The 25,503-nt window shown below is 37.0% G+C and overlaps 7 protein-coding genes, 1 non-coding gene and 1 pseudogene across 10 annotated transcripts; 4 read left to right on the forward strand and 5 right to left on the reverse strand.

Annotated features, from left to right (window-relative positions):
* Positions 1 to 1,038: 1,038 nt before the first annotated feature.
* Positions 1,039 to 5,068, reverse strand: LOC108832816 (uncharacterized). 3 transcript variants are annotated; one of them, XM_018606265.2, is made up of 13 exons: positions 4,686 to 5,066; positions 4,381 to 4,564; positions 4,225 to 4,293; positions 4,036 to 4,134; positions 3,650 to 3,729; positions 3,223 to 3,566; positions 2,864 to 3,147; positions 2,026 to 2,663; positions 1,844 to 1,928; positions 1,690 to 1,741; positions 1,563 to 1,612; positions 1,401 to 1,448; positions 1,039 to 1,326 (listed from the first exon to the last, which is right to left on the reverse strand). In XM_018606265.2, the coding sequence occupies exons 1-13, from the start codon at positions 4,985 to 4,987 to the stop codon at positions 1,150 to 1,152; spliced, it is 2,412 nt and encodes an 803-aa protein (XP_018461767.1). In that variant the 5' UTR covers positions 4,988 to 5,066; the 3' UTR covers positions 1,039 to 1,149. The 3 variants fall into 3 exon arrangements, 2 of the variants coding, with proteins under 2 accessions (XP_018461767.1, XP_018461766.1); XM_018606264.2 differs by having other exon boundaries at positions 2,864 to 3,566; positions 4,686 to 5,065; XR_008940975.1 differs by lacking the exons at positions 1,039 to 1,326; positions 1,401 to 1,448; positions 1,563 to 1,612 and having other exon boundaries at positions 2,021 to 2,663; positions 2,864 to 3,566; positions 4,686 to 5,068.
* Positions 5,069 to 5,282: 214 nt separating this feature from the next.
* LOC108832817 (uncharacterized) lies at positions 5,283 to 7,311 on the reverse strand. Its single transcript, XM_018606267.2, has 4 exons — positions 6,345 to 7,311; positions 5,937 to 6,139; positions 5,647 to 5,856; positions 5,283 to 5,523 (listed from the first exon to the last, which is right to left on the reverse strand). The coding sequence occupies exons 1-4, from the start codon at positions 7,306 to 7,308 to the stop codon at positions 5,392 to 5,394; spliced, it is 1,509 nt and encodes a 502-aa protein (XP_018461769.2). The 5' UTR covers positions 7,309 to 7,311; the 3' UTR covers positions 5,283 to 5,391.
* Positions 7,312 to 7,641: 330 nt separating this feature from the next.
* Positions 7,642 to 9,277, forward strand: LOC108832814 (heat shock factor-binding protein). The gene is made up of 5 exons (XM_018606263.2): positions 7,642 to 7,752; positions 8,262 to 8,315; positions 8,412 to 8,435; positions 8,537 to 8,579; positions 8,967 to 9,277. Exons 1-5 carry the CDS (start codon positions 7,750 to 7,752, stop codon positions 9,095 to 9,097), a joined length of 255 nt encoding a protein of 84 aa, XP_018461765.1. The 5' UTR covers positions 7,642 to 7,749; the 3' UTR covers positions 9,098 to 9,277.
* Positions 9,278 to 10,503: 1,226 nt separating this feature from the next.
* Positions 10,504 to 11,046, reverse strand: LOC130503746 (protein RALF-like 33). Its single transcript, XM_056998302.1, has one exon. It carries the CDS (start codon positions 10,983 to 10,985, stop codon positions 10,647 to 10,649), a length of 339 nt encoding a protein of 112 aa, XP_056854282.1. The 5' UTR covers positions 10,986 to 11,046; the 3' UTR covers positions 10,504 to 10,646.
* A 2,176-nt stretch (positions 11,047 to 13,222) lies between these two features.
* TRNAK-CUU (transfer RNA lysine (anticodon CUU)) lies at positions 13,223 to 13,295 on the reverse strand. The gene has a single exon. It is a non-coding gene; the product is annotated as a tRNA-Lys (tRNA).
* Positions 13,296 to 13,699: 404 nt separating this feature from the next.
* Positions 13,700 to 14,505, reverse strand: LOC108849385 (uncharacterized). Its single transcript, XM_018622933.2, has one exon. The coding sequence runs from the start codon at positions 14,418 to 14,420 to the stop codon at positions 13,857 to 13,859; it is 564 nt and encodes a 187-aa protein (XP_018478435.1). The 5' UTR covers positions 14,421 to 14,505; the 3' UTR covers positions 13,700 to 13,856.
* A 1,484-nt stretch (positions 14,506 to 15,989) lies between these two features.
* LOC130503747 (monooxygenase 1-like) lies at positions 15,990 to 17,828 on the forward strand. The gene is made up of 4 exons (XM_056998303.1): positions 15,990 to 16,283; positions 16,403 to 16,462; positions 16,544 to 16,709; positions 16,906 to 17,828. Exons 1-4 carry the CDS (start codon positions 16,066 to 16,068, stop codon positions 17,656 to 17,658), a joined length of 1,197 nt encoding a protein of 398 aa, XP_056854283.1. The 5' UTR covers positions 15,990 to 16,065; the 3' UTR covers positions 17,659 to 17,828.
* Positions 17,829 to 18,960: 1,132 nt separating this feature from the next.
* On the forward strand, positions 18,961 to 19,587 carry LOC108850171 (protein SRC2-like). Its single transcript, XM_018623747.1, has one exon. The coding sequence runs from the start codon at positions 18,961 to 18,963 to the stop codon at positions 19,585 to 19,587; it is 627 nt and encodes a 208-aa protein (XP_018479249.1).
* A 3,193-nt stretch (positions 19,588 to 22,780) lies between these two features.
* On the forward strand, positions 22,781 to 24,626 carry LOC108850172 (uncharacterized; annotated as a pseudogene).
* The last annotated feature ends 877 nt before the right edge of the window (positions 24,627 to 25,503 follow it).

Raw genomic sequence — 25,503 nt, forward strand, 5'->3', positions numbered from 1 at the left:
TGACATGGACTACCCCTCCCTCTCCCCATACAATTTCTTTTGCATACTGACGGAAATATTTTACTATGATTCTCCTCTCCATGCAGCCACTTGTGTTAGATCTTTTAAATTTGGGGAGGATAAAAACTAAGTTAATCATTACCAACTCCCCCAATTAAATTAAAACCCTCTTTTAGCTACTAACCTATAATCAACCTATTATACACAACACTTTTTAGAGCCAGAAGGGGCATTTCGTCATTTACCTTCTTCAGCAAAAATCTTAATCCCCACAATATTTGTTTCATAGGTATTTTGCTAATTAGTAAGTTCTTTTAGGTTTTTGGCCTAATTGACTCTAATGAAAACCCTGCTACTGTATATTAATTGTTTTTTTTAATATATTATATACTCAACACAAATTATTATTGCCACATCTAATGTGTAATTAGTATTTTTCTAAACTAAATATAGGTGCTTACTCTAAGGTAAAAAATCAATCATAGATTTTCTAACAATCTTAGATGACAAACTAGAAATGGTTAAAGCAACTAAATAAACAGAAAGAACATGTAAATAAAGAGCTAAACAGATTCTAATACAAGCAACAAAATGCAAAAGGGAATTAAATGGCTCAAGCAAATGTTAAATAAATAAACTAGTAGATTTTGATCCGCGTTTTGATAGAATTGTGTTCCCAAGTTTAAATAATCTCTAGATTTGCCACTAATTGTTGAAGCAAAGCACGAATGCTTATCTTCCTAATGCAATTTTCATGTATAAGAATCATTCTCCATTCAAAAAATTAGAGCACAAGCTTTCAACTATGTTGCTCTCATTATGTAACTCTTATTATGTAACAGTATAAGCTTTTGGTATAATCAGTTGGCCACATGTCAATTCATAGTCTAGGCTTCCATTCTTAGGATCCCCTCTCTTGTTCTTAAAAGTAAAGAAGGAAAATCTTAGTTACAAGCATTTCCATTCTGAAAATTTTATATGTTCTTCCATTCATTTCTGAGTCATTTATATATATTATACATCAAAACACAGTCATAGTTTGACTAAGTAATATATCATTATTAAGAGAGCTGCTAAATAACTTCCAAAATAAAGATTTTTGTTCTACAACATATTAATTTTTGTTCTACACACAATATGAGTTTCTCTCTAGACGAGCTGAACCACAGCTGCAACTCTCAGAGTCCCATTTTGGAGAAGCTCAGAGAGCTCATCGAAGGGCAGTGCAGTTCGCCATCCCCAACCTTTGGGAGCTTTGGGCAACAAAGTTCCTCTCTGCTTGAAATCCCCAAACAGCATCACTTCTCTTTTCGATGGGCAGACCAGCTGCAAAAACATACATAGTGTGTGCTGTTACAGAATACCAAGGAGAAACTTGAAAATAGATAACAGAAACGTACCTGGTAACGTGCAGTCACTTTGTCACGAGGATCTATGTAAACGTGGACCTGAGTGAGGAGAAAAAGGTTGTGATTTCGGAATATATGACTACTGAACTATCTAAAAACGGGAGGGTTTTGGTTTGGACTTCTCTTTAGGATGATGAAGAAGGAAAAACTAACCTTCCTTAGTGAGTCCACTATCTCTGCTTTACGACGGTGAAGAAACAAACCTGTAGAAAATGGATCATCAAGTTTAACATATCAATCTAATGTGAGGTGATCTCGTTCTCGAGTTGAGTCACGTTACCAATAGTTCGGCGTCCTTGAGGGTCTTCATCATTAAACGCCTGAATGCTAATCTGGATATGGCATTTAAAAAACGTCTCACCAAACCAAAATATTTCATCACTGATTGCTTCCAAAGAGAAAACTTTGCGGACTGAGATATGAGTTTGTTATACCTTCCACAGAGAACCAGCATAGAAGAATTCAGGAGAATGCTCTACATGACCATTAGCTAGTCTGTGGACATCCTCAAATTCAACTCTGCAGACAACGAAAACAACTGTTTACCAAAACAGGACAAAGCATGAAATCACAGAGCAAGAGTTGGGGTTACAAGTAAAAAAATCGACAACCTTACCCAAAACGGAAAGGAGGAAAGTGACACAAAGGTGTCCTTGTATCAAGTGATATGGTACAACTCGCGTTCTCCCGCTCAGTCCCTACTGAATGTTCCTTTGGTTCTGACATTCCAACAGTCGCTCCACTGGTGTGCCCTCCCTCATTTTGATCTCCACGAGTATAATTACCAACACCGCTTGTCCCTTGGCTCAGCCCAACTAGTGCTGTCAAGCCATCTTTTAAAATTTCTTCACTTTGACCGATTCTACCTTCCGAACCATCACTAGCTAGAGGTTGCTGACCATTTCTGTTAATGGGGACACGAGAGTACACAAAAGGTGTAGGAGGCCAAGCAGGTGGTGGTACAAATGTGGCTTCACATCCAATGCCGGCAAGTCCATCTATGTGCTGTCCTCTAACACTGATCCTGACAGGCTTAAAGATGCCATTTTCTTCAGCTTGAGATGACTCTGTCAGATACATGGTTTCAATGCCTCCCATCATATTGTTCTGAACATTGTCTTGGCAATAATAATTGTTGAAGGGTGCACCATGCGGAAGCCCAAATCCCTGTTTACACGCGCATGCAATATTGATGAGGCAACACTTTTTGCATGTGTTGGTAGCAACTTCCTGCACCCTCTGGCTGAGAAGCATCTGGATAGTAGTAAACAGAAAGACATTAAGCAAACATATAAGCTAGAATAGGACTGCTCATGATAAATGCCTCTGATTTTACTGAAAAATACCCTAATCCGCATTAAGTGCAGATGAATCAAAGTATGAGCTAATCCACCATTCCTACATTTTCTATGACTAGCTGAATGAGAAGACAAGCAAGTTTAGGGAAAAATAACCTGCAACCATAGGCCATCGTTCACAGCTTTACAAGGAAAACCCAACTCTTCAAGTTGTTTTCTTGCGTTCAGAAGTACTTCAAACGACATATTGCAATAAAGAAGCGAACCACCTTCAAAAGTATTCACAAATGCATTGTATTCTTCCTCAGTTAATCCCCATTTTCCTTTAAGACAGCCTGTGACCTGCTTCGTCCCCACAACCCGTCCACCCCAGGTAAGAGCAGAAGCACCACCGTTTCTCCAGTCATTGCCTACACCCGAGACAGGAGAATTTCTAGAATCTGCGCCAGATAACCAACTATCATTACTCAAATGATATGCTTCTTCAGAAGGTCCTTTAATTGCCACCCCACTACCTTCTGTCTTTTCAACAACACTGGTGCTAGTACGACCAAAACTTGTCTGCGGGTTAGCAGATTGCTGAAACATGAGGTTAAATCCTCTTTGCAAATCAGATACACCTTCTGCGAGTGGAACGCTCACATCATCACTAGCATTCCTTAGGTCATCTTCCAAATCCAAACGACCTAGCTTACGGTCCAAACTCCTAAAGGAGAATTCATCCACCACATTTTTCCCCTTCGACACAACAGAATCTATAGGAAAGCTTGCCCCTCTCTCAAAACACGAATGCTGATTGGAATGTTCAGAGTCGGAAGGAGCACCATTCGCGATGAAGGCGTACAATGCCAGTTCAAACCTTTTTGACATGGAAATAGACACGGTTTTAGGAAACATAATAAATATGAATACACTATGAAATCATAATCCAATACGTGATACCGTTTTTCTTCACTAGGGACCCATAGTTCATCAGATGTCAGCAACGCACATAGAGTCTGTGCAGAGAGTTTTGGCAGCATCTGATCATAAAACACGCTTTGATAATTAGCAAGTCACTAAAACTCAAATAGTTAATTCAAACTAAAAAAATTTGGTTGAACCCTGTTGACATTCTGTATCATGTGCTTTCTAGATAGACTGACAATATATAAAAGATGGAAGAAGAAGGTGAAGCCAGTTACATAATGTCAAACTTAAGGACAACCGTTTTAGCAGCGAGATGGGTAGAACAGGGGAAAAGCCATACACAAAAGAAACAGACCAACAACACAAACTACATAAAAATCATGAATCTGATACTAAAGAATAATACATTATATATTTACCTCTCTAAGTTCCACAGCACCACTTTGACAGAGATAACCCCAACACGCATTCTTCACACGTTCTCCATGTATGCCATAGTCTTGACTCTCTGCAAACACCTAAGTCACACATGGGAGAAACTCCGTGTGTTAAAGATTCACAGAGACCAAGGAGGCTAAGACAATATAACCGACCAAGACTTCTCAAACCTGATATGCCAGGAAGTTTGAAGTCCTCAGCTCTGAAATAATAAAATCAGTGCATATTGCACACAAATCCTGCAGGAAAAAAAAAGCCACCAGTGTCTACATCAATTGATTCAAAAGAAACTAATCTCTTACTAAGGAAAAAAAAAACACCAATACCTGAAGGTCGAGAAACGAAGCTGCAGCTAAAACGCGGAAGGCATTATCATCATCAAGCTTGGGATGATGCCCATAGAGATAAGCCAAAGCAACAGAGATTGCATCTCCATTTACATTTTTATCATCCACCAGTAGGTTCACAACCGGAGAGCTTGCTTCTTTCCACGGACCTTGGAGCATTGTCCTACCAAAATTGCATACATTATATAATCAAAACCTAAATATCAAAATCACCTCATGAAGATGCAAACCGGAAAATTATTGGAGTCGATCTCACTCGTAAACCGGAAAATTCAGATATAAACCTGAAGTAGGAGCTGCGAGAAAGAATGAGTCGGTGGAGATGGTAGGTGGACCCCATGGCCTTGACAACAACATCGGAGAATGAACCGGAGCCGAAACCTTCGGATTGAATATGATCGCACAAGGAAGCGAGGTTACAATCGAGAGCGCGAAGCTCCGACGTGCTCTGATCACTTTCCGCATGCGAAGGAACCGGAGGCGAAGGATGAGGAGACGGCGGTGGTGGAACCGTTGTCCTCATTTGATGTTGGTGCTGGTGGAGGTGGGACGCCGACGATCTAGGGTTGCGATACTCTTGGTCCATGATCGAGAATCGAAATCAATTATTGTGCCTTGTGGGGATACAATTTCAAACAGAGAAATTATGAACGAGAGAGATGAAGAGCGTGTATCGTACAAGTGAAGAGCATAAACGACGTCGTTTGATAGGTACTGGTCCCGAGATTATTTAACCGGAGGAGAATACCAGCTTCGATAGCCGAATTAATTTCATTGGTCGAGTTTGGTTCCGTCTGCACTAGACAATACCATATCTCTTCCACACACTTTACTGACAAACTCTTTTACTTTTGTTTAGTAATTAGAATGCAATTTAGCACTTAATGTGATTCTGTGTGTAGAAAACATATAATCACCTTGTTCATTCAAATACACCCCTTACAAGCCATCAGATGAAACCTGGGAAGATCCTACGTAATATTAACTCTATCATTGTTCTTGGATAAGAGTATGGAGGGCTCTTTCAACATCTTCAAATGGTTGTCCAGCATACAGCTTTAGTTGCCGCTTCTTCACAACAATCACATTCTTGCCACCAGAACTTACTTCGTTATAAAGATCCTACAATGAAATTAAAAAAAAGATATGTTTAGTCCACTTGCTCTGAAATTAAATTAACTTCACAGAGATGGACATTTTTAAGAGAGAAGATTGTTGTTGGTCAGAGAATGAGCTTCCTTTTACCTTGGTTGATATGGGAACTACATTGGCGCTGAAATCCTCCAAGTCTTCAAAAACTGACTCCAGCAGATAAGAGAAGTTTATTGCATCACTTTGATCCTCAAATGCAATCATGTGTGAAACTTCGGCCTTGTTTTGTTCCATAGGTTCGGTCCTCATAGTAAAGTACCCTTCAGATACTTCTTGGTCAATACTACTCCGCATAAGAATTCTCTGAAGAGAAGAGAAAGCAGTAAGTACTGGCTCATGAGTCATGACATTATGATACTTCTTGAGCCTAATATACAACCTACCAGCACATAGGGAAGCTTAAGCCACCAAGTTTTATTCTGTTTCTCCTTAACTCTTCTCATGGAGTTTCCTTTCCTGACTTCTCCATGTTGGCCACTCCTACCAAATCCAGAACCAGCTTCCGTATTTGGCTTTCGATTTTCAGAATTGCTTGACTTCAAAACTTGGTTTGATGGTCGCCTTTGCTCAGACCCCTGAGCAGCACCTAAAAATATTAAGATAAGCTGAGGATTGCAAGATGGCTATGTTTCATTTTATCATCAAATTTATTATTAGACATGATCAATCCAAGATCTATTCTGTACATGACATCCTTAACATCACCGTATGTTTCTTAAGAATCAACACAAACCATCAATGCACTTAACACCAGATGCTGCAGGTATATAGCACCTTATTCTAAAACCTACCAGAAATCATCTTGGAATCTGAAAGCCCTCCCACTTTTGGTTCTTCATCAGCGTTCTTCAAACCATCTCTTGAGTCACTAACATTGCCATTTTGCTCATTACTTCCACCAAAGCCTTTGACGTTACCCTTGGGGGGCTTCTCGCCTTTAAACTTGTACTTCTTCTCAAACATCAAACTCTTCACATCATCATCTCTAGATTCATCCAACGGCTCTACGCGTAACCCCGCCAACCCTTTTCTCTGCGAGTTCAACCGTCTCTCAATGTTAGACAACCTCGCTTCTATCTCCTTCTCAATCTCAACCCCTCCACCAGGATTCAACGCTCCACCATCCTCTTCTCTACCACCACCACCACCACCACCACTCTTTTCCTCGCTTCTACGTGCTTCACGCGCCATCATTCTAATCTCTGCGATCTTCTCACTCATCTCAAGATCCTCTAGCGAAACCACCGCATCGCTATCTAACGAAAGACTCGAACTTTTATCCTGCGCTTTCTCCGTCGAGTTTCCGAGAAACAAAACAGCGCAAACCGTCTGAAAAGCGAACATTCCGACCAGACACAACCCGTACTTGACTACTAGCTTCGGAGAGAGCTTACTGAACACACCATTCACCTCGTTCGGCGCAGCAACAACCGAGGTGAGCTCCTCTACATCATCGTCCTTATTCGTGAATACTTCGTCCTCTCTTGGAGGAACCTTTCGCGTCGGTTCGATCTCCTGGGGCTTGGTGGGACCTAGGGTTCTGAGGATTTTGGGTCGCAGGTAGTTTTTCCTTTTTGATGACGAGAATGCAACTGAGACCACCGGAGAAGAACAGCGGATAACTTTGAAGGAGACTCTTTTTTTACCGGTGGAGGAGTAGGACGGAAGTATAGTCGAAGGAGATGTGAAGACGGGGTGTCGGAGAGCAGCCATTGCTGCGGCGGAGAGAGAGATGGTTAGCTCAAGCCAAAACATTCGGCAAAAATCATTTGAAACAAGTAAAAGTTAAATTACAAAAGCACCCAAACCTTTAAGAGTATTCCGTAGATTCCTTTTAAAATTTAAAATGTTCAATAAAACCCAAAATCCCATCCAAGATGTTCGTATATTGACTTGAATTTTAGAATTTCACCCTGTGGAGTCCGGTGTAAAAAATTAATCACTCGGTATATATTTGATTTGAATCGGTTGTGTTAAACCGGATTGCGAATTGGAAGATGTTGTAAAATCACACTCGATCCAGTAGAGGGGTAGTTTGGACATTTAAGATATACAGCGGGTTTGGGTTAATATATAAAAAGTTAAAAAAAAAATAGTTCCATTTCTCGGTAACACGAAAACATACACACATCGCTCTCTCATCTCCGTCGTCTCATCGCCTCTCCATAATTCTCCGTCATCCGAGCAACCCTAAAAATGGTACACACGATGCCGTTCATTGCTTGATTTCGATCGAGTTTATTTTTTTATTTTTTCATTCACGAAACCTATGCTCGTGCTCGTCAGATCTATCGATTGAGATTTCGAAATGATATCCTTAAAATCATGTTTTTTTTTTTTTTTATAATCTTCGGAGGAGGATTTAGCGTGACAATTTAGCAATGATTCTCGATTGGATTTCGTGTTTCTGTAGATTTTGATCATCGAAACTTTCTGTTCTTAGTCTAAACGTAAGGTTGAATTCTTCGATTCTCCATTTTACATATGTGGATTTGTGTAACTGAGAATGAAATTTGGAGATCTGATGGATGATGATCTAGCCAGCTTATATAAGCTTTCTTCGTTGAGTAGTCTTGCTTAGGAATCTCCGTGCATGGATGATTTGTTCATAATCATAAAGCTTCATCCTCCTCCTCCTTTCCTGATGCATGTGGAGAGACTGTTATCTATATATATTTACACTTGTTTCTTTGTTTTGATGCTAACAGGATGGCCATGATTCTGAGGATACTAAGCAGAGCACTGCTGATATGACTGCTTTTGTGAGTTGATTTCTTCCCCCCATCGTCTCTCTGTTTTTCTTAGACTAATACCAGTTTGGTTTTGTTACTGAATCCTTGAATTTTGTTCGTGTCCAGGTCCAAAATCTCCTGCAGCAGATGGTGGGCTTTTTTTTTAATCCTCTCTTCTTTAGGTCTTGTAATCACAGCTTCAGTAGGTAGATTCTGATTACAAATTTTGGTTTTCTTCTTGTGTCTTTCAGCAAAGCAGGTTTCAGACAATGTCCGACTCCATCATCACAAAGAATATCCTTTTTAACATTCCTGTATTCAATGTTTCTTCCTTTAGAATAATTTTGAAAATGTTTCCCCTCCCTTCTAGAGGGTGCAGGAAATGATGATCTCTAGTTTTAGTTTATTTCTGCCCATGAAATCGACGGATAGGTATACAGTTATCTACTGGTAGATTAGATAAAAGTATTTCTTGAGATTCTAGATGTCTCTTCTCTAGATAATACCACATGGTTCTACTCTTGTTAAGTTGCTCTATTATCCATACTTGTTGGTGTGAGTTCTACACTGAATCACCTTTACTATCATGATGAGTTTAAGTTCGGAAATTGAAGGAACTAAAATCTTTTATCAGCAATTTGTGTGTTTAAACCGTTATTTCCTTGACTTTGATGATTTCACTCGATGACATGGGAGGCAGAATCAATGAGCTGGAGCAAAGCATCAATGATCTAAGAGCCGAGATGGGAGTTGAAGGCACTCCACCTCCTGCCTCCAAATCTGGCGATGAACCCAAAACACCGGCTAGTTAATTCCCACTTGAAAAAAAAACTATGGTCCATTATCTTTTCTGCTTGTCTCGCAAACACTGAAATTTATTAAGCGCAGTACTATGACTTTTTAAAATTTTCTGTTTCGAAAGACATGAATATCTTGTTGAGTTCATTCAATAGATTCATGATGTGGTGGTACATTGCATTATCCTTCCTGCACTTATGATTTGTCGTGTTGGTTTTGAGATAACTGAAAAGTCTAATGCATGAAGGGCTATACTCTGTTTGGTTCCAATTTTAACTTTCTTCGTTTTGAATTACTCTTACGAAACACACAATATCGGTGCCATAATTAGACCGAATGTAACCATTACGACTTGTACGAGTCTGAGGGACAAATTAGGGTTCAATTGCTTTAAATACTACTAGTACAATACACGAGAATAAGTACAGAAATAAATCATATTTGAAAACAAATCAATTATATTAAAACTGGATATTTCATTTGAGAAAATTTACAAATGCAAATGTCACTTTGATTACGCTATCAATCATCTATCATTTTCGATTTATCAATAGCATCTGGTGATGAGTTGGTGTATGCCTGTCATGAGGTAAGACTAGTATGCGGTCCAAACTCCAAATCCATTTTTCAAAATCTTTGGTCATATTACCCTCTTCAATGTTTATGTAAACGGAGCAAAACTATTGAGGGCCCGAGGAGCATCAAATAATTAATCATGCATTTAATTGAAAGTGTCTTTAATTTGTTGTACTATTTCTTTTTATCATTGCTGTTCTGTGTTCATATTGAATGTTTTTTTTTCTTCTTCTAAATCATTCTTCTAATTATTGGAGAAAATGAGTATTCTATCTTATATTTTTCTTTTCAAAACCCTTGAATTTTTTAAGTATTTTTTATCAACGATTACTTCTTCTCTTTGAACAAAATTACATAATAATAGGTTTTTAGACAGAAGTAATTTAAATAATGTTAAGTTCTAAAAGATGGTGAATTCACAGTATAAATGAAAGAAGAATACAGCAGGCAAACGCGTAATAAATACGCCAACGTGTGGGGTTCTGCCGAAAGTATGTTGCATGTGAAGCTGGCCCCAACCCATTGTAATTATTGTTTCTCTCACTTCTCTTCTCTCTCAGCAATTATTCATTTTTCAAACATAAAATTATAAGAAAATATTCCTGTAAATCAAATTTGATTTCTTCTCATCATAACTTTTCTCCATATGAATAACTACAATTTTAATATCACATATATTCCCCATATGGTGAACATCTGTTAATTTCTTCAGCACATGCAACAAACACCCTTACATACATATTTAATCACTATATAATTTTGATAAAATACTCGGAAATAATAGACATCTGCACAGATAGTTCACAGTTCCACATTCTCCTACCAATGTAATCATCATAGACAATTGATAACTTGAGTTTACGAAATTGTATTGCAATGGAATTATAAACATAAGTAACCCACCAGGAAACAACAACAAAAAAAGAGAGATCTGAAAAATTGTATATAATTTAAAACAAAAGAATTTGAGATACAGAGAGAGAGAGATCATCGCCTGCAACGAGTGATGGCGCTACAGCCACGAGAGTAAGGGTTGGCCTGAGCTCCACGTCGGCAATTGTAGTAAGACGCGCCGCGGCGCGAGCATGGAACTGTGTTTCTCCTAAGCGCACCGTAGCTTATGTACCTTGTCGTCGCTAAGATGCGCCTGTTTATCTCAGAGTCCATATCGAACTCTGACCCCGTCGCCGTCGAGCACTCGGCGATGGAGCCAGTGCACTCTGTCTCGAACGGCATGAAATCGGCGGCGAAACCGACGGACTGGGAGTGAGCGGCGGAGAATAGGCAGAGGACGGTGAGGATCGCGATGATCGAGAGTCCTCTCATTATTTTTCTCTCTTTAGCTTCTTTTCTCTGTCAGGTTCAAATGTTTTAGTGTAATAAGAAAGAGAGGAGAAAGAAATGCCTTTAAAGAGAAAAGACAGTGGGAAATGCCACTAGGATTTGGGAATATTTACGGGTTTATGCCACTTGACTGTTAGCTCAAATACAAGCAAGTTTTCTTTTAAAAAAGCTTGATTGATGATGTTTTAACGCGTTTAGTAAAAAACCTTATGTCAAACAGTATAGATTTCTTCTTCTTCTTTATTTCTTTTTGACTTTTCAATTTTTTATTTGATTAAATATTGGAGGATACGAGATGACCATTGGCTATGCCACCAACTGATAAATTAAAAAAATATCTTATGTTTAAAGGTTGTCATTGCTTAACACTTAACTATAAAAACCTAGAAAATTATTTGAAACTAATGAAATAAAATCAAATGACAAGAAAATAAGAGGGAATAATCAACTTTGCCTTATGTCGAACAGTATAGATTTCTTTTCTTGACTTTTCAAATTTTGAAATTATCAAACCTTAAGGATAAGAGATGACACACAATACATGACGCATTTTACTTGATTGAATATGCTACCAACACAATAATGTAAATGTATATTTTAGGCTGAAACTTGTTCATACTTAACAATCAAAACCTAGAGAAATATTTTAAATCAATCTAATAAAATAAAATGTCAAGAATATAACAAGAAATAATCAACTTTATTTTCAAAAATGAAATACGCAAATGAATAATTGATTTATAGGTATATATTATTGTTAGTTAATTCAATGATCAGTTGACAAAAGAGTTCTTCTCATTGTGGTTTGTATTGTAGACAAAGAGTTTGAAAATTAAGTTAGACACATGTATGGTTAATTAGATCGGTCGTAGACACGGTTAGCTTTGGTAATTGTTAAAAGTTTCGCCATAAGTTATTTACATGTAATAAACTGAAAAAGAAACACAATAGTTGAACTACTAGAAATGAACACAAGAAGGATTGTGTTTGCAGACTGAAGTCTAATTATTCAGAGCTTCAAATGCCCGGTTTGTATCCTAGACTGAACCGTTTGGTTCATTTTTTACGGTGTTGTTGAACCTCTATGATGTGGGAGCTTAATTTCACATTCTCTTCAATAACAGAAGAGAAGCTTGATTTTGAAATCAGTACAAAAGTTGGTGCAGTGGAGGGACTTATCGATCTGCAGCAGACCGTTGTACCATTAGAATTTAACTAAAACGCAATAACTACATATCAAGAGTAGCAGTACAATCTCAACCTAAGTAAGTACTAGTAGTAGCGTAAGATGATAAGAAGAACATTTTGACCATCTAGTGCTCTGCTTCATTCTCACTCTCATCAGTCAATCGAGCTTCCACTTTCTCTTCTGTCACCTCGCCTCTCTTGTCCATCTGCTCTTTTGAATTTTTCTGAGTTATCTTGTAGCTGCTAGGAGAAAACAGAGAGAATGATGGAGGAGGACGAGGACACATAAGCTGGTTTACTGTTATATATACATTTTATACAGGAAAAATTCTATAAAGATACTAAAAGGAAGAAGTAGAGAGTATCAACAACGACACTCGCGTTACAAACCATAAATAGTAGTATCAAAAAGGCTTTAGTAGCAGAGTGTTTGAACAACTTAAAGATGGCAAGACAAGCGAGCTTCCACTGGAATGAGTAGGTATGAAAGTAGCAATAAACAGCGATCATCGCAAGATTTGCCTAGTCATGTTTACTAAAGATTAAGCAGGTACTCAGTGACAAAAACAAAAAAAAAGCAGGTACAAACTTATAAAATATAACCACTATATGGATTCATTTCAATAGTATTCCAACATCTTGTTTCACTTTCTGAGTTTACGCAGGAGAATCTTACCCTTGGTTATGATAAGAACAAAAAGATGATACTCACACATGACAAAACCATAGACACAACAGCCAGAAAAAAACCACCCATGAATAAAGACATAACTCATATAAGCATCGACTGCATGATCACTTAAACGTGCAGCATTGTCGCAAATCTTTGCCGGTATTCAAATATACAATCATATACTTTGAGAAAGTACATACTTGTCGAATGACTCCAGATGTGGACAGATTCTGTCATTGTAAAGCAGTGACACATAGATGCATAAATATACAATTCAAAAAAAGGCAAGAAACTTAATTTGATAAAGTACAAAACCTGTCCAATGATCTGGCGTCAGAAAAAATAAACAAAAGAATGTCGCCCACCGTGGGGCTCGAACCCACGACCACAAGGTTAAGAGCCTTGCGCTCTACCAACTGAGCTAGACGGGCTAGTGATTGCTAACATCAAATTACATATATGTCGACTATGTAAAGTTCAGTGCAAGCTAAAAGACTAGAAACAAAACGATTCTCATATTTTCTGAAGCTAACTTCAAGTTTGAACAAATCCCCACTTCTACAAGTTTCTTTGCGCTGTATAATCTAGCAGATGAAAGCTCGGAGTTCTCAGCATCTACATTTCGTTTAATCAAAAGTCAAAAACACTCACCTACTACTATTCTCCATGGACATGTTTATGCAAAATCTGTCTCTCGATAAGATTTCATGATCAGTTTTGGCTTAATACAAAACATCAGTGCCTAGTTAATTCATAAAGTTTCAAGCTTCTCAACATTAATATAACATATCTAAAGCAAGTCAAGCTGTTTCCAACACTCATCCACCCTTACAGATTCATAAAAATAGAGACTTTCATTAAATCCAACACCAAGTTCCACAACTTTTTGAAACAGTTACATATCTCTTAATCCTCATAATAAAAAAAAAAACTTAAAACAACAAGCAGAACCAAAGCCAAGATCCTCATAAAGACAAAACCTTTCTGCTGTCTCAAAGCTCGTCTTCATCCCTCAAATACTCTCCAATATCCGCCTGATGAAGCACAACGATACCATTCGGATCCAACTTCCGACAATCCTGCGTACTCTTCGCCGCGATCCCAAACCCCAACGGAACATCAGACATCGAGAACACCACAACCCCATCCCCAGGGACAATGCTATCGGTAATCCTCCCCAACCCTCCTTTCAAGACGTGGTTTCCGTAGAGAAACGACATCTCCGAGGTGGGTTTCAGCCACACCTTGTGCTTCGCGTTCGCCGCCAGGAGGTTGAGCGACATGATCGTCAGGTGGAAGCTCCCCGCGTGTGTGTACTTCCCGATGCAGGTCCCGAGGGAGACGAGGCTTTTGCGGGAGATGTTGGTGGCTCGCTTCACGAGGGACTCGCTGACGTAGTAGACTCTGCTCTTCTGGAGGCGGAAGCAGTAGCGGCCGGGCTCTGATTCGGGTCCTTCGTGGGATGGGTTCTCGACGATGTTCTTGAGGTTGTTGCCCACGAATTTGAAGATCTTCTCGAAGACTACGGTCGTCTCGGTCTCGTCTAAAGGCCTCATCTTTTTTTGGGAAGGGGTGGTGACGGTTGTTAAGGACAAAGGAAGCGCTCTGTTTTGTCTGAGATTGGAGTTCTTTTTTTTAGGGTTTTAGGGATTTTACTACCAAACCTAATGCGGCCGTGAGTTTTTCTAATTTCAAGTTTGGTCCTTTGACTATATGTATTACTATTTGAACCCCTGACTTATAAAATGAATACACCGAACACCCAAAGTTTTTTGCCGAAACCTCAAAAGCTAAGTTGCATGAAAACTCGGAAGAACCTACGTTTCATGTTTCAGAATCAAAATCTTTTGAAAACTCGTGAAAATTAATTAGAAATTCATTTGTTGAAAATTTTATTTTAGAAACTCGATGAAAACTTGTGTTTTTAATTTAGAAACTTGTGATTTTGTTTTAGAGACGTGAAAAAAAAATTATAAAACAAATTTTGTAATTTATATCTTTATTTTGAATTAAGCTACTTAGTATTTGTCAATTGGTTCAAAAGAAGTATGATATTAAGAATTTGTCTAACATAGTAAAAGTAAAAGTAGTGAAAATGGGGTGAGCAAAATGACGACCTTATCCCCTACATCACTAGAGATTTTAAGAAGATTTGATTAATCTGAAAACCTATAAAAATGAGAAATTAACAATGTACCTAAACACAGTAAAAAGCATGGCATGATTTTAGCATGGCATGTCTCCTTTCTTCGTCTTATTCCACTCTTTTCTTTTTTGCTAAGATTCTTTATCTCTTTCTTTTTGTTTTATTTTATATTTCTGATGAATCTTAACATAAATATCTTGATAAATTTGATGAAACTCATTGGAAATCATGTCTATTAATCTTAACATAGATAACTAGACATTTTTATGTTCCATGTGAAGTAATATAAATTTTAAATTTAACTATATTTAAAAATGAAATTTTGTTAATAGATTAGGTTTTATTAATTTTATCAATATTTTAATATAAATTGTAATTTAATTAAACATAAAATTAAGATAAAATAAATAATTATGTTTATTTTAAATTTTCATTTAAAATAGATATGTAAATATTTAAAATTATAGTCTTAGATATAAGTTTATCTATTTCTCTTGGTTAAAATATATTAAATAAACTTCTATGAAATTAAGAGAAAAAATTGGATATAAAAGTTGTACAATGATCAAAATTAAATAAATAGTATTTCAAAATCCTAGTCCAAATTTTTAAATTACAAGCTTTAGTTTTTTTTTGGTAAAATAGAAGAGGATAAGTATGGACTCACTGTCACTATACAACAAGTAGACCATATTTATTAGACGTATTTATAATCTATGGACAATAGTCTACTTTTTTTTTTTGCAACTAAGTAGTCTACTTTGTTATTTACAAAACACATGATTTAATGTAGGTGGCGTCATCGCTTGCGTCAACGTCAACTAACTTGCATAAACGTAGAACATGTTCGACTCTCCAAAGACAATCGAGCCTGACTTCACTTGATGATTGTCTCCCAAGTAATTAATTGTTTTAACGAAAAGTCTTCGCTGCTTCTATTTAGTTTAGTAGTACTATATAAAGAAATTGTTATACATAAACATTCAGACAAGTTATAACAAGTACCCAAACTAAACTCCAGATCTGAATATCTCAGCTTTAAATTAGAAATAAAAATGGAAGAAGTCGGAATAGTTATCGTCGGCGGCGGAATCGCTGGTCTCGCCACTTCCCTTGCTCTTCATAGGAAAGGAATAAAGAGTGTTGTGTTGGAGAGAGCCGAGAAAGTGAGGTCGGAAGGAGCTGGAATTGGAACTCTTACTAATGGTTGGAGAGCTCTTGATCAGCTTGGCGTCTCTGATCGTCTTCGTCTCACTTCTAATCTTATTCACAAGTAAGATTTCTCTACTTCAATCCTTTTTATTTGCTTTGCTAATTAATCATTAGTGATCATAGCTTTGCTTTAGAACTTGTATAATAAATTTTTGGATGTTTCTTGGATTTGGTGAACAGAGCACGGACCATGTTGATTGAAGATGGGAAGAAAAAACGAGAATTCGTTTTAAACATCAAGTATGTTGTTAATTTAATTATATACATAGTTTGTTGAAAATTGTTATTGAGTTTAAAATTTTACTAATTGCAATCAAACAGGGACGAAGCTCGTTGTCTTAGAAGGAACGATCTTGTTGAGGCCTTAGCCGATGCTCTCCCTGATGGAACCATCCGGTTCAGTTCCCAAATTGTTTCGATCCAAGAGGACGAAACTACGTCGTTTCCAGTCGTTCACTTATCCAATGGAAATACGATCAAAGCCAAGGTAATGTATCATGATTCTCATTTCGGTCTTCATTGTTTCAAACACAACTATTTAATTAAATAGTTAAATAGTTTTTCGGTCTTCATTTTCGGTCTTTACAACGATTTATTTTTCAAATATGCATTTTTGTGCTACAAATTTCAAATTTGATTTTCTATACATTTTATAATTAAATACATGTCTGCTTCTTTCATAGGTCTTGATTGGATGCGATGGTGCAAATTCTATCGTCAGTGATTATCTGCGGTTAGGCCCTAAAAAGGCGTTTGCCTGTCGTGCGGTGAGAGGGTTCACTAATTACCCAAACGGCCACGGATTTCCACATGAGCTTCTAAGGATGAAAACAGGAAACGTCTTAGTCGGAAGACTTCCTTTGAGCGACAACCAAGTCTTTTGGTTCGTAGTGCATATGCAAGACAGCCAATACAAGGTTAAGGATCAAGAATCGATCGCAAAGGTGACTCTAAAATGGGTCGATAAGTTATCTGAAGACTGGAAAGAAATGGTGAAAAGATGCGATGTGGAGGCATTAACGTTGACGCATTTAAGGTACCGTTCGCCGTTGGAAATCATGTTCGGGAAATTCCGTCGTGGGACCGTGACTGTAGCTGGCGATGCAATGCACGTGATGGGTCCATTCCTCGGACAAGGCGGCTCGGCTGCGCTAGAGGATTCGGTTGTTCTTGCTAGATGTCTAGCTAGGAAAATGGGTCCGGACCATGGAGACTCGTTAAAGGATTGTTCTGTGAAAAGCATTGGAGAAGCTATTGATGAGTATGTGAATGAACGTAGGATGAGACTAGTCGCGCTTTCGACGCAGACGTATTTGACGGGACGGTCGCTACAAACGCAGTCAACGGTCGTCAGGCTCATGTTTATTGTGTTGTTGGTGCTGTTGTTTGGGCGTCATCAGATTCGTCATACTAAATACGATTGCGGCCGACTCTAGAAACTTGATGGACACTTTATAGCTATAACTAGTATTTAAGTGTGAGGTTTTGTGCTTTAATTATCATTTTAAGTCATACTAAATATGACTGCGGTCGACTCTAGAAACTTTGTCATCTTTACTCGTTGGATTTCTCTTCTTTTTAAAAACTATAATTTCAAAATCTTATGTAAATTTGGTGTTTTATGTTTATGTGTTAAATTCTATATAAGGCCGTAAATCTAAATCATTAGTGTTTCACATCTTGCGAAATATCAAACGAAAAAAACTCTTGACTGTTAAACACATCGTCACATCCCGTCATTTAATTCAATAAAAGGAGCAATAACCGAACCAAAAGAAGAGCTAAACGATGATGTGATAATTTTAGAAATCATGCAAGTATTTGTTCTTTTCGCGTTATTACATTTGGTGCAGGTGAAATAGATTCAAACGGTCGACTTGGAGTTTGTGAGTTTTCTAGGTGTCTTGTTTTCTATTCCATGATATTCGACTGATTCTCTACTGTTTCGGTTTAAATATCAAGCTCAGTTGTAATATGATGTTGTATTAGATGCCTGATGTTGGGTTGGGCTGGAGTTTCCGGGGATATATATGTATTTCACTGGCTTAGTTACCCATTGTTGGATTATTGTACGGTGCTGTTATTCTAATGAAAACTTAGATAAAAAAGGATATCTTTTCTTTAAGCACATGTATTACTAATAATGTTGTTATACATTTTGAGTGTGACTGAATGGTGTTATCAATAATAATGTTAATATAGTAGAGTAAAAAACGTTTCTACATAGTTACTCTACTTCTTACCAATCAAGTACCATATGTTTTCAGCTCATTGACTCCAAAAAGGAATAAAAGCAGAGAGATCTGTTACTCTACATCAAATAAAAGAAAGTTTTATTCTGGGTTTTGATTTTCTATTTTCTCCGTGTTTCACTTTTCCATTTTCACCAATCTACTCTATTAAATATTATACTTAATACTAAGAATAAATTATTTTCCCGTTCCACATTATTTTCTTCCTTTTTTAGTAAAAGTTTACGCGTTTCATTTATTTTAACGATCGCTCAAACACGTTTCATATCACCTAACGAAAATCACAGTGCAACTGTCTCTATTATAAATTGAACTCTTATGAAAACTTTGAAAGAACATCAAAGATTTCCTCTACACGGCTACACCTATGTTTTCTTTTTTTGCTACAAAACATCTAGGTTATAGTTAAGCGTATTTTTCTTTTCTTTCTTTCTGATCAACGTTTATAAACGTATCTTTACGTTACATTGCGTTCCCTTGGCAGCCATGACGGATCTTACCTTAGAGCTTAATATCAACTCAGCAAGTGACCTTGAGTATGTCAACCACATCACAAAGATGAATGTTTACGCCGTCATAACCCTTTTGGGCGACAGAAATATACAGAAAGTGAAAACCGCGGTAGATCGCTACGGTGGATCTAACCCTAACTGGAATCACGCCGTCAAGTTTTCCGTCAATGAGAGATTAGCCAGAGAAGGTCGTTTAACACTCGTCGTGGGATTGTTCTCCAGTCGAATCCTAGGCGATAAAGGTATTGGTAAGGTCGAGGTCCCGTTAGTTTACCTCTTGCCGTCAACTAACGGTAACAGTAATGGGCATGGGATGAAGTTTGCGACGTATGAGGTGAGAACTCCGTCTGAGAGAATGAAAGGTTCTTTGACTTTCTCGTACCGGTTCAATGGGGCAGCTGTTGTTTCCGGTCCGGTTCACCATCAGGGACCAATGTCGTGGGCCCCACCGAGTCAGCACGGTTATGGACCCTATCCTTACATGTCGCAGCCGCCACCACCGGCTGGATATGGATACCAAGGGCCGCCGCAGTATACGAAGAATGATGAGAGGTTGGCGAATGCGGATCTTCTTGTTTCAGCAGTGTCATTGCTTCGTTAGCGACAACAAAAAATGTTAGTAGCCAATAAATAAACAATTTCCATTTTATATTTTGTTTGTTAAACAACGAGGAGATAATAAAATTGTTAGTCTAGATGGTTAAGATGATTTAATAAGAGCATATCAGTCTGACTCAAAAAAAAAATATTGTTTAGGTGTTTTGTAACTGTTTATTAACGTTAAGCTCTTTAGCTCTGTAAAACTCATAACCAAGAGACCTATAAAATAATTAAGCCTTAAAATTAAGTCTCTTCTGGCAGATCAAAAAGAGCAAATTAAGAATAACAGATGGTGTGTTGAAAGAATGAAAATTGTACCATTGAATAGCAAAGGAGGTTACAATCGAGCTACCAATTTCTAATTGACTAGTTTTTTGTGACTTATTGGTCCTAAATTTGTAAACCAAAATTTACACCCCAAAAGTAATTCTATTCATAATAGATTCGGAATTATCTCTAAAACTTATTCTCAATAATTCCTTTTACCGTTAGTGAGTGGTGGGAGGGGACTAATTTTACCAACAAACGTCTACTTTTTTTTTTATCAACGTCTAACTTTTATATGGTTACAAAACTATTTGACAAATTGAACGGGCCTTGTGGTCAAGTGGCAGTGGACGGGCCTGGGACGCTAACACGTTTCAGGTTCGATCCTCCTGCTATGCGAAACTAAGTCACATTGTTCTGTTCACCTAACGCGGATATGGGTCCATGTTTTAGGACCCATTTGAATGCCCAGGAGAAGGAGTCCATCCGCGGGCTTGTGACTCCCCCGGAGGTTAGGTCTGGTTCCAATAGTGACCCGGGTTTTAACCCTTTTGTTTTTTCAAAAAAAAAAAAAACTATTTGACGAATTACTTAATGTGTATTCTAATATGATATGTACTGTAAATATGATATTAGTTTACAATATACTAGCCAAATTGACGTATTTTAAACTAACGTTGACTCAAGAGATGACATCCATATTATTCTTCTATAATCTTCTAAGGTCAGAAGATGACAAATGATTTGTATATATTTGTGCTCTTTACAAGACAGAGCAGAACAAGATTATCTTGAAAATGTCTTCCCCACGGTTGGAAAACGCCGTAGAGAACCAACCCTTCAGCTCAAGATCACATCAGTTTATAAGTGGTGGGAGAGGATTATTTTTACCCAACCAAAGTCTAAGACTCTAATATTTTTTATATGGTACAAAAGTATTTGACAAGAATATTAGTGTGTATTATAATTTTATATTAGATGAAGACCCCATCTTGTGCGGGATGAAAGCAAAGAATGAACATTGTGTATATAAATACACATTATTATTTATTTTGTATTTATTTATGTATTATGAAATAATTAATATATCGAATAATTGAGAATCGAGTAACTATTATATATATAATTAAATTGAGGTAAGTAGATATATATAAACAAATCTCTTATTTATTTACAATAATTTTTATTGGTAAATAAATAAAACATTAATATTATTTATTTATGTGTTATATAATTAAATTTAAATTAAATTTACATAGAAATATAGTATATTTTAATATAAATACTTGATCTTAAAAGATGGGCGCCGACAAACAAAAATCAATGTGAAATTTTTAATAATTTTAGTAATTTATAATCATTTTAAAAAATTCAATGTAAATTTCAAAATTAAAATAATTATATATTTTACGGTATATATATATATATATGTATATCCCTATATATTTATAACCATATGAAATGAAACTTCATATTTATATAATTTTATGATCATTTGTTTTATTATAACAAAAAAAATTCACCATTGATCACAAATTTACAGTATGAGACTTTTTTTTTGTGCAAACAGTATGAGACTAACCTAAAACATAACATATAATAATTCTAAGAATCATTTTAGTATTGACACGTAACTATAAAATGTTTCATTTTAGGATTCACTGTTTACTAATATGGATCACTTATTTTGGAGAGTTTCACCAAAAATGAAGGATCATCAATTTGCTTGGATCTTATGGTATATTTGGAAAGCACGAAATAATAAGGTGTTTAGTAATTTGGATGTTGATGCAAGGGATACACTAACGCTGGCTGAACCGGAATCTACAATGTGGGCTGCGGCACCGGAGACGTATACATGAAGAGATATAATACCACAAGTACATCACACTCCCATTAATCCCAGGGAGATGGTGTTTTACAGATGCCTCATGGAAGGATAAAGACCATTTTTCGGATTAAGGGTGGTTTAGTACGCTAGAAGGATTTACGGGTTTAATGGAAGCCCGAAATGTTAGGGCCAGCTTATCTCCACTCCATTCGGAGGTTGAGACTTTAATCTGGACAATAGAGTGTATGAGGAACTTAAGGCAGTACCAGGTGACGTTTGCAACGGATTGTTCTTAATTGGTGAAGATGGTTTCGGAACCAGAAGAGTGGCCAGCCTTCGCAAGCTATCTGGAAGACATCAAGAGATTACAAGACAACTTTTCGAGCTCACAGATTATTCATGTACCAAGGACGGAGAATTCAAAGGCGGATCGTTTAGCACGCAGTGCTAAACAACAATCGTCTTTCGTCGTTCACATGGATACAGAACCCCCAGTTTGATCCGCAGAATCTATATGAGTATGTTTGTTGATGACAAAAAAAAAAAATCTTATAATATGGTTTTGATTTATAATATCACTAGCCGGTTGACAAAAAAGATATCACTAGCCAACTTGATGTATATTGAAGTAACGTTGACTCAAGAAATGGCATCCATATCACAGGATCAGAAGATGTCTACAAATAATTTGTTGTTGATTCTAAAAATGACTTAATCTTGGTAAACCAGTAAAATAACACATATGATATGGTATTTTTTTTTTAAAAAAAATAAGAAGTCCTTATTAACTTTTCTTAAAAAACATATTTCATCTGTATAAACAGATTAAGAAATAATTTAGTTTTATATATTTTCTATATAAAAACATCATTATCAATACATCTACTCATATTTTAACTAATAAAAAAATAAATTAAAAAATAAAGTTAATAAATTATGCATTGAAATACTAAAATGATACTTATTTGCAATGGATTTTTTTTACAATGACAAATTGTACAAATATTAGTTTTAAAAACAAAACTGTACAAATATGAATCTAAAATATTGTAAACTATCCATTCACATAAACAGTAATCAGTATATAAATTCTAAAATGGGTATTTGAGTTGGTAGATTTTTTTTCTTCTAAATATTCCTTATTTCTCCGAGTTTGATTCGTGGTTTGCTTACAACATCTATATATATTGGTCTACTTTCCATTTGCCAAAACACAGAGCAAACAAAGACTATCTTGAACATGTCTTCATCAGGATTGGAAAACGCCACAGAGAACCCAACTCTTGAGCTCAAAATCACATCAGCTAGTGTCGACCACATCGATGCCACAGACAAGATTGACGTATACGCTGTCATTTCGATAAACGGCAGCGCTACTCAAAAGAAACGTTCTGCCAAAACGCCCATTGACTACGACGGCGGTTCAAATCCGACGTGGGACCACACCGTCAAATTCTCCTTCGACGAGAGAGAAGCCAACGAAGGCTTACTAGATATCAAGGTGGAGTTGTATAGCTATTGGCTCGAAGACGAGAATGACGTTTCTTTAGGAGAGGTCAACGTTTCGGTTCAAGAGCTTCTTGCTACAAATCCTCTTCCACCGTTTTCTAACGGTGACGTCAGCAAAATGAAGCCGTTGACTTATCCTGTCAAGTTCATCGGAGAAACAAAACCAAATGGAAAACTAAGCCTCTCGTACCGTTTCAAACCGGCACCGGTTAATGATCTGTATCCTATACCGCCAGAACCGGTTTATTTGCCACCTTTTGTCCAACACGGTTACACAAACCTAGATCCAGCAAGATTGGGCCAGCCTGTTATATATACCCCTCAGTGTCAGACTCAAACCACCGTGACAGAGCTTGCGATAGAGCTCGTGATCAAATCCGCCCACAACATCAGAAACGTCAACGTGTTCGATGACATGGACGTATATGCTTCCGTTATGATCTGTGAGGGCAAGACAACAAAGCATAAGACCAAAACCCCTATCGCCTATTCTGGCTTTAAATTTCCAGCTTGGAACCACCCCGTTAAGTTTTCCCTGGGCGAGGAAAAGTTAGCTCGGGAAGACCGTTTTAGCCTCGTCGTGGAGTTGATGAGCCACCGACCGGTAATGGGAGATAAACATATTGGAAACGTGAGTGTCCAGATTCAAGAACTTATTGGTTCTAATCCACCGTCGCCATCTACTGACGTTAATATTAACGATATGAAGTTGGTTACGCGCAAGGTGGGAGGTGTGTACGGGGAAGGAACCCTAAGCCTCACATATAGGTTTCTTGAGAAGCAAGTTACAATTCCAATTGTGCCAGGCACAGCACCCCAACCTTTTATTATGTATGTACCAGTCCCACATCATCCCTATGGATCAGCAAACCCGGTTCATGGTGCTTCCGGTTAAATGGCTGTTCACCCAGGGGTAAATGTTGGGCCAAGTAACGGTCAAGTACCAATTTATATGCCGCAACTGCAGCCGCAACCACAACCGCAAGTCCAATTACCACCACAAAAGTTGCAGACTCAACCACAACCTCAGATTCAGCAGCAGCCTCAACTTCAGCAACCACTAGCACAACGCCCGACACAATCACAGGCGCAAGGGCAAGGAGTACGGCCACAAGTGAAGCCACAAGGAGGGAGTGTGAGTGTCGCAGCCCTAGGACTAGGGGCGGCATTCGGACGAGTATTAGGAGGAGCTATACTGAATGAAATAATTTCTGAAGAAGTAAACCTCTTCGAAGTTTAAGCTTGAGCCTTGAGGGTCTGGTTCTTTTCATAAGTTATAAATCATACAAATGACTAGTCCATTGCATTGAATGTTCAGTTGTTGCGATTTCAAGTTTCGTTTCTTTTTTCCTTTTATGTTTGGTATTTGGTTTCTTCGCTTGTTTGCTCTATGAAAAGTTGAATTTGAAAGGTTACTCGAGAGACCGTGTGAATTGTTGTAGTCAGTATGTGTTGGCCCGTTTATTTTTTAGTGAAAATTAAATTCTGAAAAGCAGATATATTTTTGTTTTATATTTTATTTTAGAAATTTAATTTTCATATTTATATTTTAATTGTATTCATATTTGTGTAAAATATTTTTTTTTAAATGATTAATAATTTTTTTAAATAATTGTATTAAAATAGTTGGATTAAACCTATATCAATAGATACACAAGATTGATCAGTTATTTAGAACCGAGCTTCCTCTCTCCATCAAGACAACCCCAAACTCGCAAGTACCCTCCTACAAATGTGGTTTCTTATGCCACACTCCTCCACTCAAGACCGTCAAGCGACAACGCACCATCAAAATTAATGGTTCAACTAATGTCTTTCAGCTTGATTTTAATTCTTTTTTTTTTGATAAACAGATTTTTAAGTTATAATAGTTACTTTCTAATTCAAGGTCCTTTGTAACGTAAAACTTTTTCATTCTTCTGCATCATTCAATAACGAATATCCATCAAGAAAAATAAAGTAGTTCTCGTTTCTTATATAGAATATCCAAAATACCAAGTCTTATACATTGTTGATCCGAACTATGTCCATGTATTTTTAATCTCTCTCTCTTCCCTTCTGTTCGCCTGGTAGTTGCCTTATGTAATGTAAATTTGTGTTAGTGGAACACCACTCAACATAGACATGTTTACTCTTTTTTTTTTTCAAAGACATGTTTACTCTATTTCTTTGAAATTGTCTTCTTTTTCTTTTGATTAAAATATATACATCTATTCTATTAAAATAGAATCACTAAAAAAACACCGTAAAAAAATCATAATATGAATTTACCATTAATTATTTATTAGACTTTGATCCGTGTGAATGCGC

This window comes from Raphanus sativus, unplaced genomic scaffold, assembly GCF_000801105.2.
Source record: "Raphanus sativus cultivar WK10039 unplaced genomic scaffold, ASM80110v3 Scaffold1099, whole genome shotgun sequence".
Taxonomy (NCBI): Eukaryota; Viridiplantae; Streptophyta; class Magnoliopsida; order Brassicales; family Brassicaceae; genus Raphanus; species Raphanus sativus.

Bases quoted from the DNA above. Each gene is read 5' to 3' on its own strand.
- LOC108832817 (XM_018606267.2), bottom strand. From the start codon at position 7,308: ATGTTTTGGCTTGAGCTAACCATCTCTCTCTCCGCCGCAGCAATGGCT. The intron at 5,857-5,936 runs GTAGGTTGTATA...TCTTCTCTTCAG, and splicing joins TTAAGCTTCCCTATGTGCTG to AGAATTCTTATGCGGAGTAG. The intron at 5,524-5,646 runs GTAAAAGGAAGC...ATTTCATTGTAG, and splicing joins TAGTTCCCATATCAACCAAG to GATCTTTATAACGAAGTAAG.
- LOC130503746 (XM_056998302.1), bottom strand. From the start codon at position 10,985: ATGAGAGGACTCTCGATCATCGCGATCCTCACCGTCCTCTGCCTATTC.
- LOC108832814 (XM_018606263.2), top strand. The intron at 8,436-8,536 runs GTGGGCTTTTTT...TGTGTCTTTCAG, and splicing joins AAAATCTCCTGCAGCAGATG to CAAAGCAGGTTTCAGACAAT. The intron at 8,580-8,966 runs ATATCCTTTTTA...TGATGATTTCAC, and splicing joins CGACTCCATCATCACAAAGA to TCGATGACATGGGAGGCAGA.
- LOC108850171 (XM_018623747.1), top strand. From the start codon at position 18,961: ATGACGGATCTTACCTTAGAGCTTAATATCAACTCAGCAAGTGACCTT.
- LOC108832816 (XM_018606264.2), bottom strand. From the start codon at position 4,987: ATGGACCAAGAGTATCGCAACCCTAGATCGTCGGCGTCCCACCTCCAC. The intron at 4,135-4,224 runs GTTTGAGAAGTC...TGTGTGACTTAG, and splicing joins CAAACTTCCTGGCATATCAG to GTGTTTGCAGAGAGTCAAGA. The intron at 1,929-2,025 runs GTAAGGTTGTCG...CGTTGTCTGCAG, and splicing joins TTTCCTCCTTTCCGTTTTGG to AGTTGAATTTGAGGATGTCC.
- LOC108849385 (XM_018622933.2), bottom strand. From the start codon at position 14,420: ATGAGGCCTTTAGACGAGACCGAGACGACCGTAGTCTTCGAGAAGATC.
- LOC130503747 (XM_056998303.1), top strand. From the start codon at position 16,066: ATGGAAGAAGTCGGAATAGTTATCGTCGGCGGCGGAATCGCTGGTCTC. The intron at 16,284-16,402 runs GTAAGATTTCTC...TTTGGTGAACAG, and splicing joins ACTTCTAATCTTATTCACAA to AGCACGGACCATGTTGATTG. The intron at 16,463-16,543 runs GTATGTTGTTAA...GCAATCAAACAG, and splicing joins GAATTCGTTTTAAACATCAA to GGACGAAGCTCGTTGTCTTA.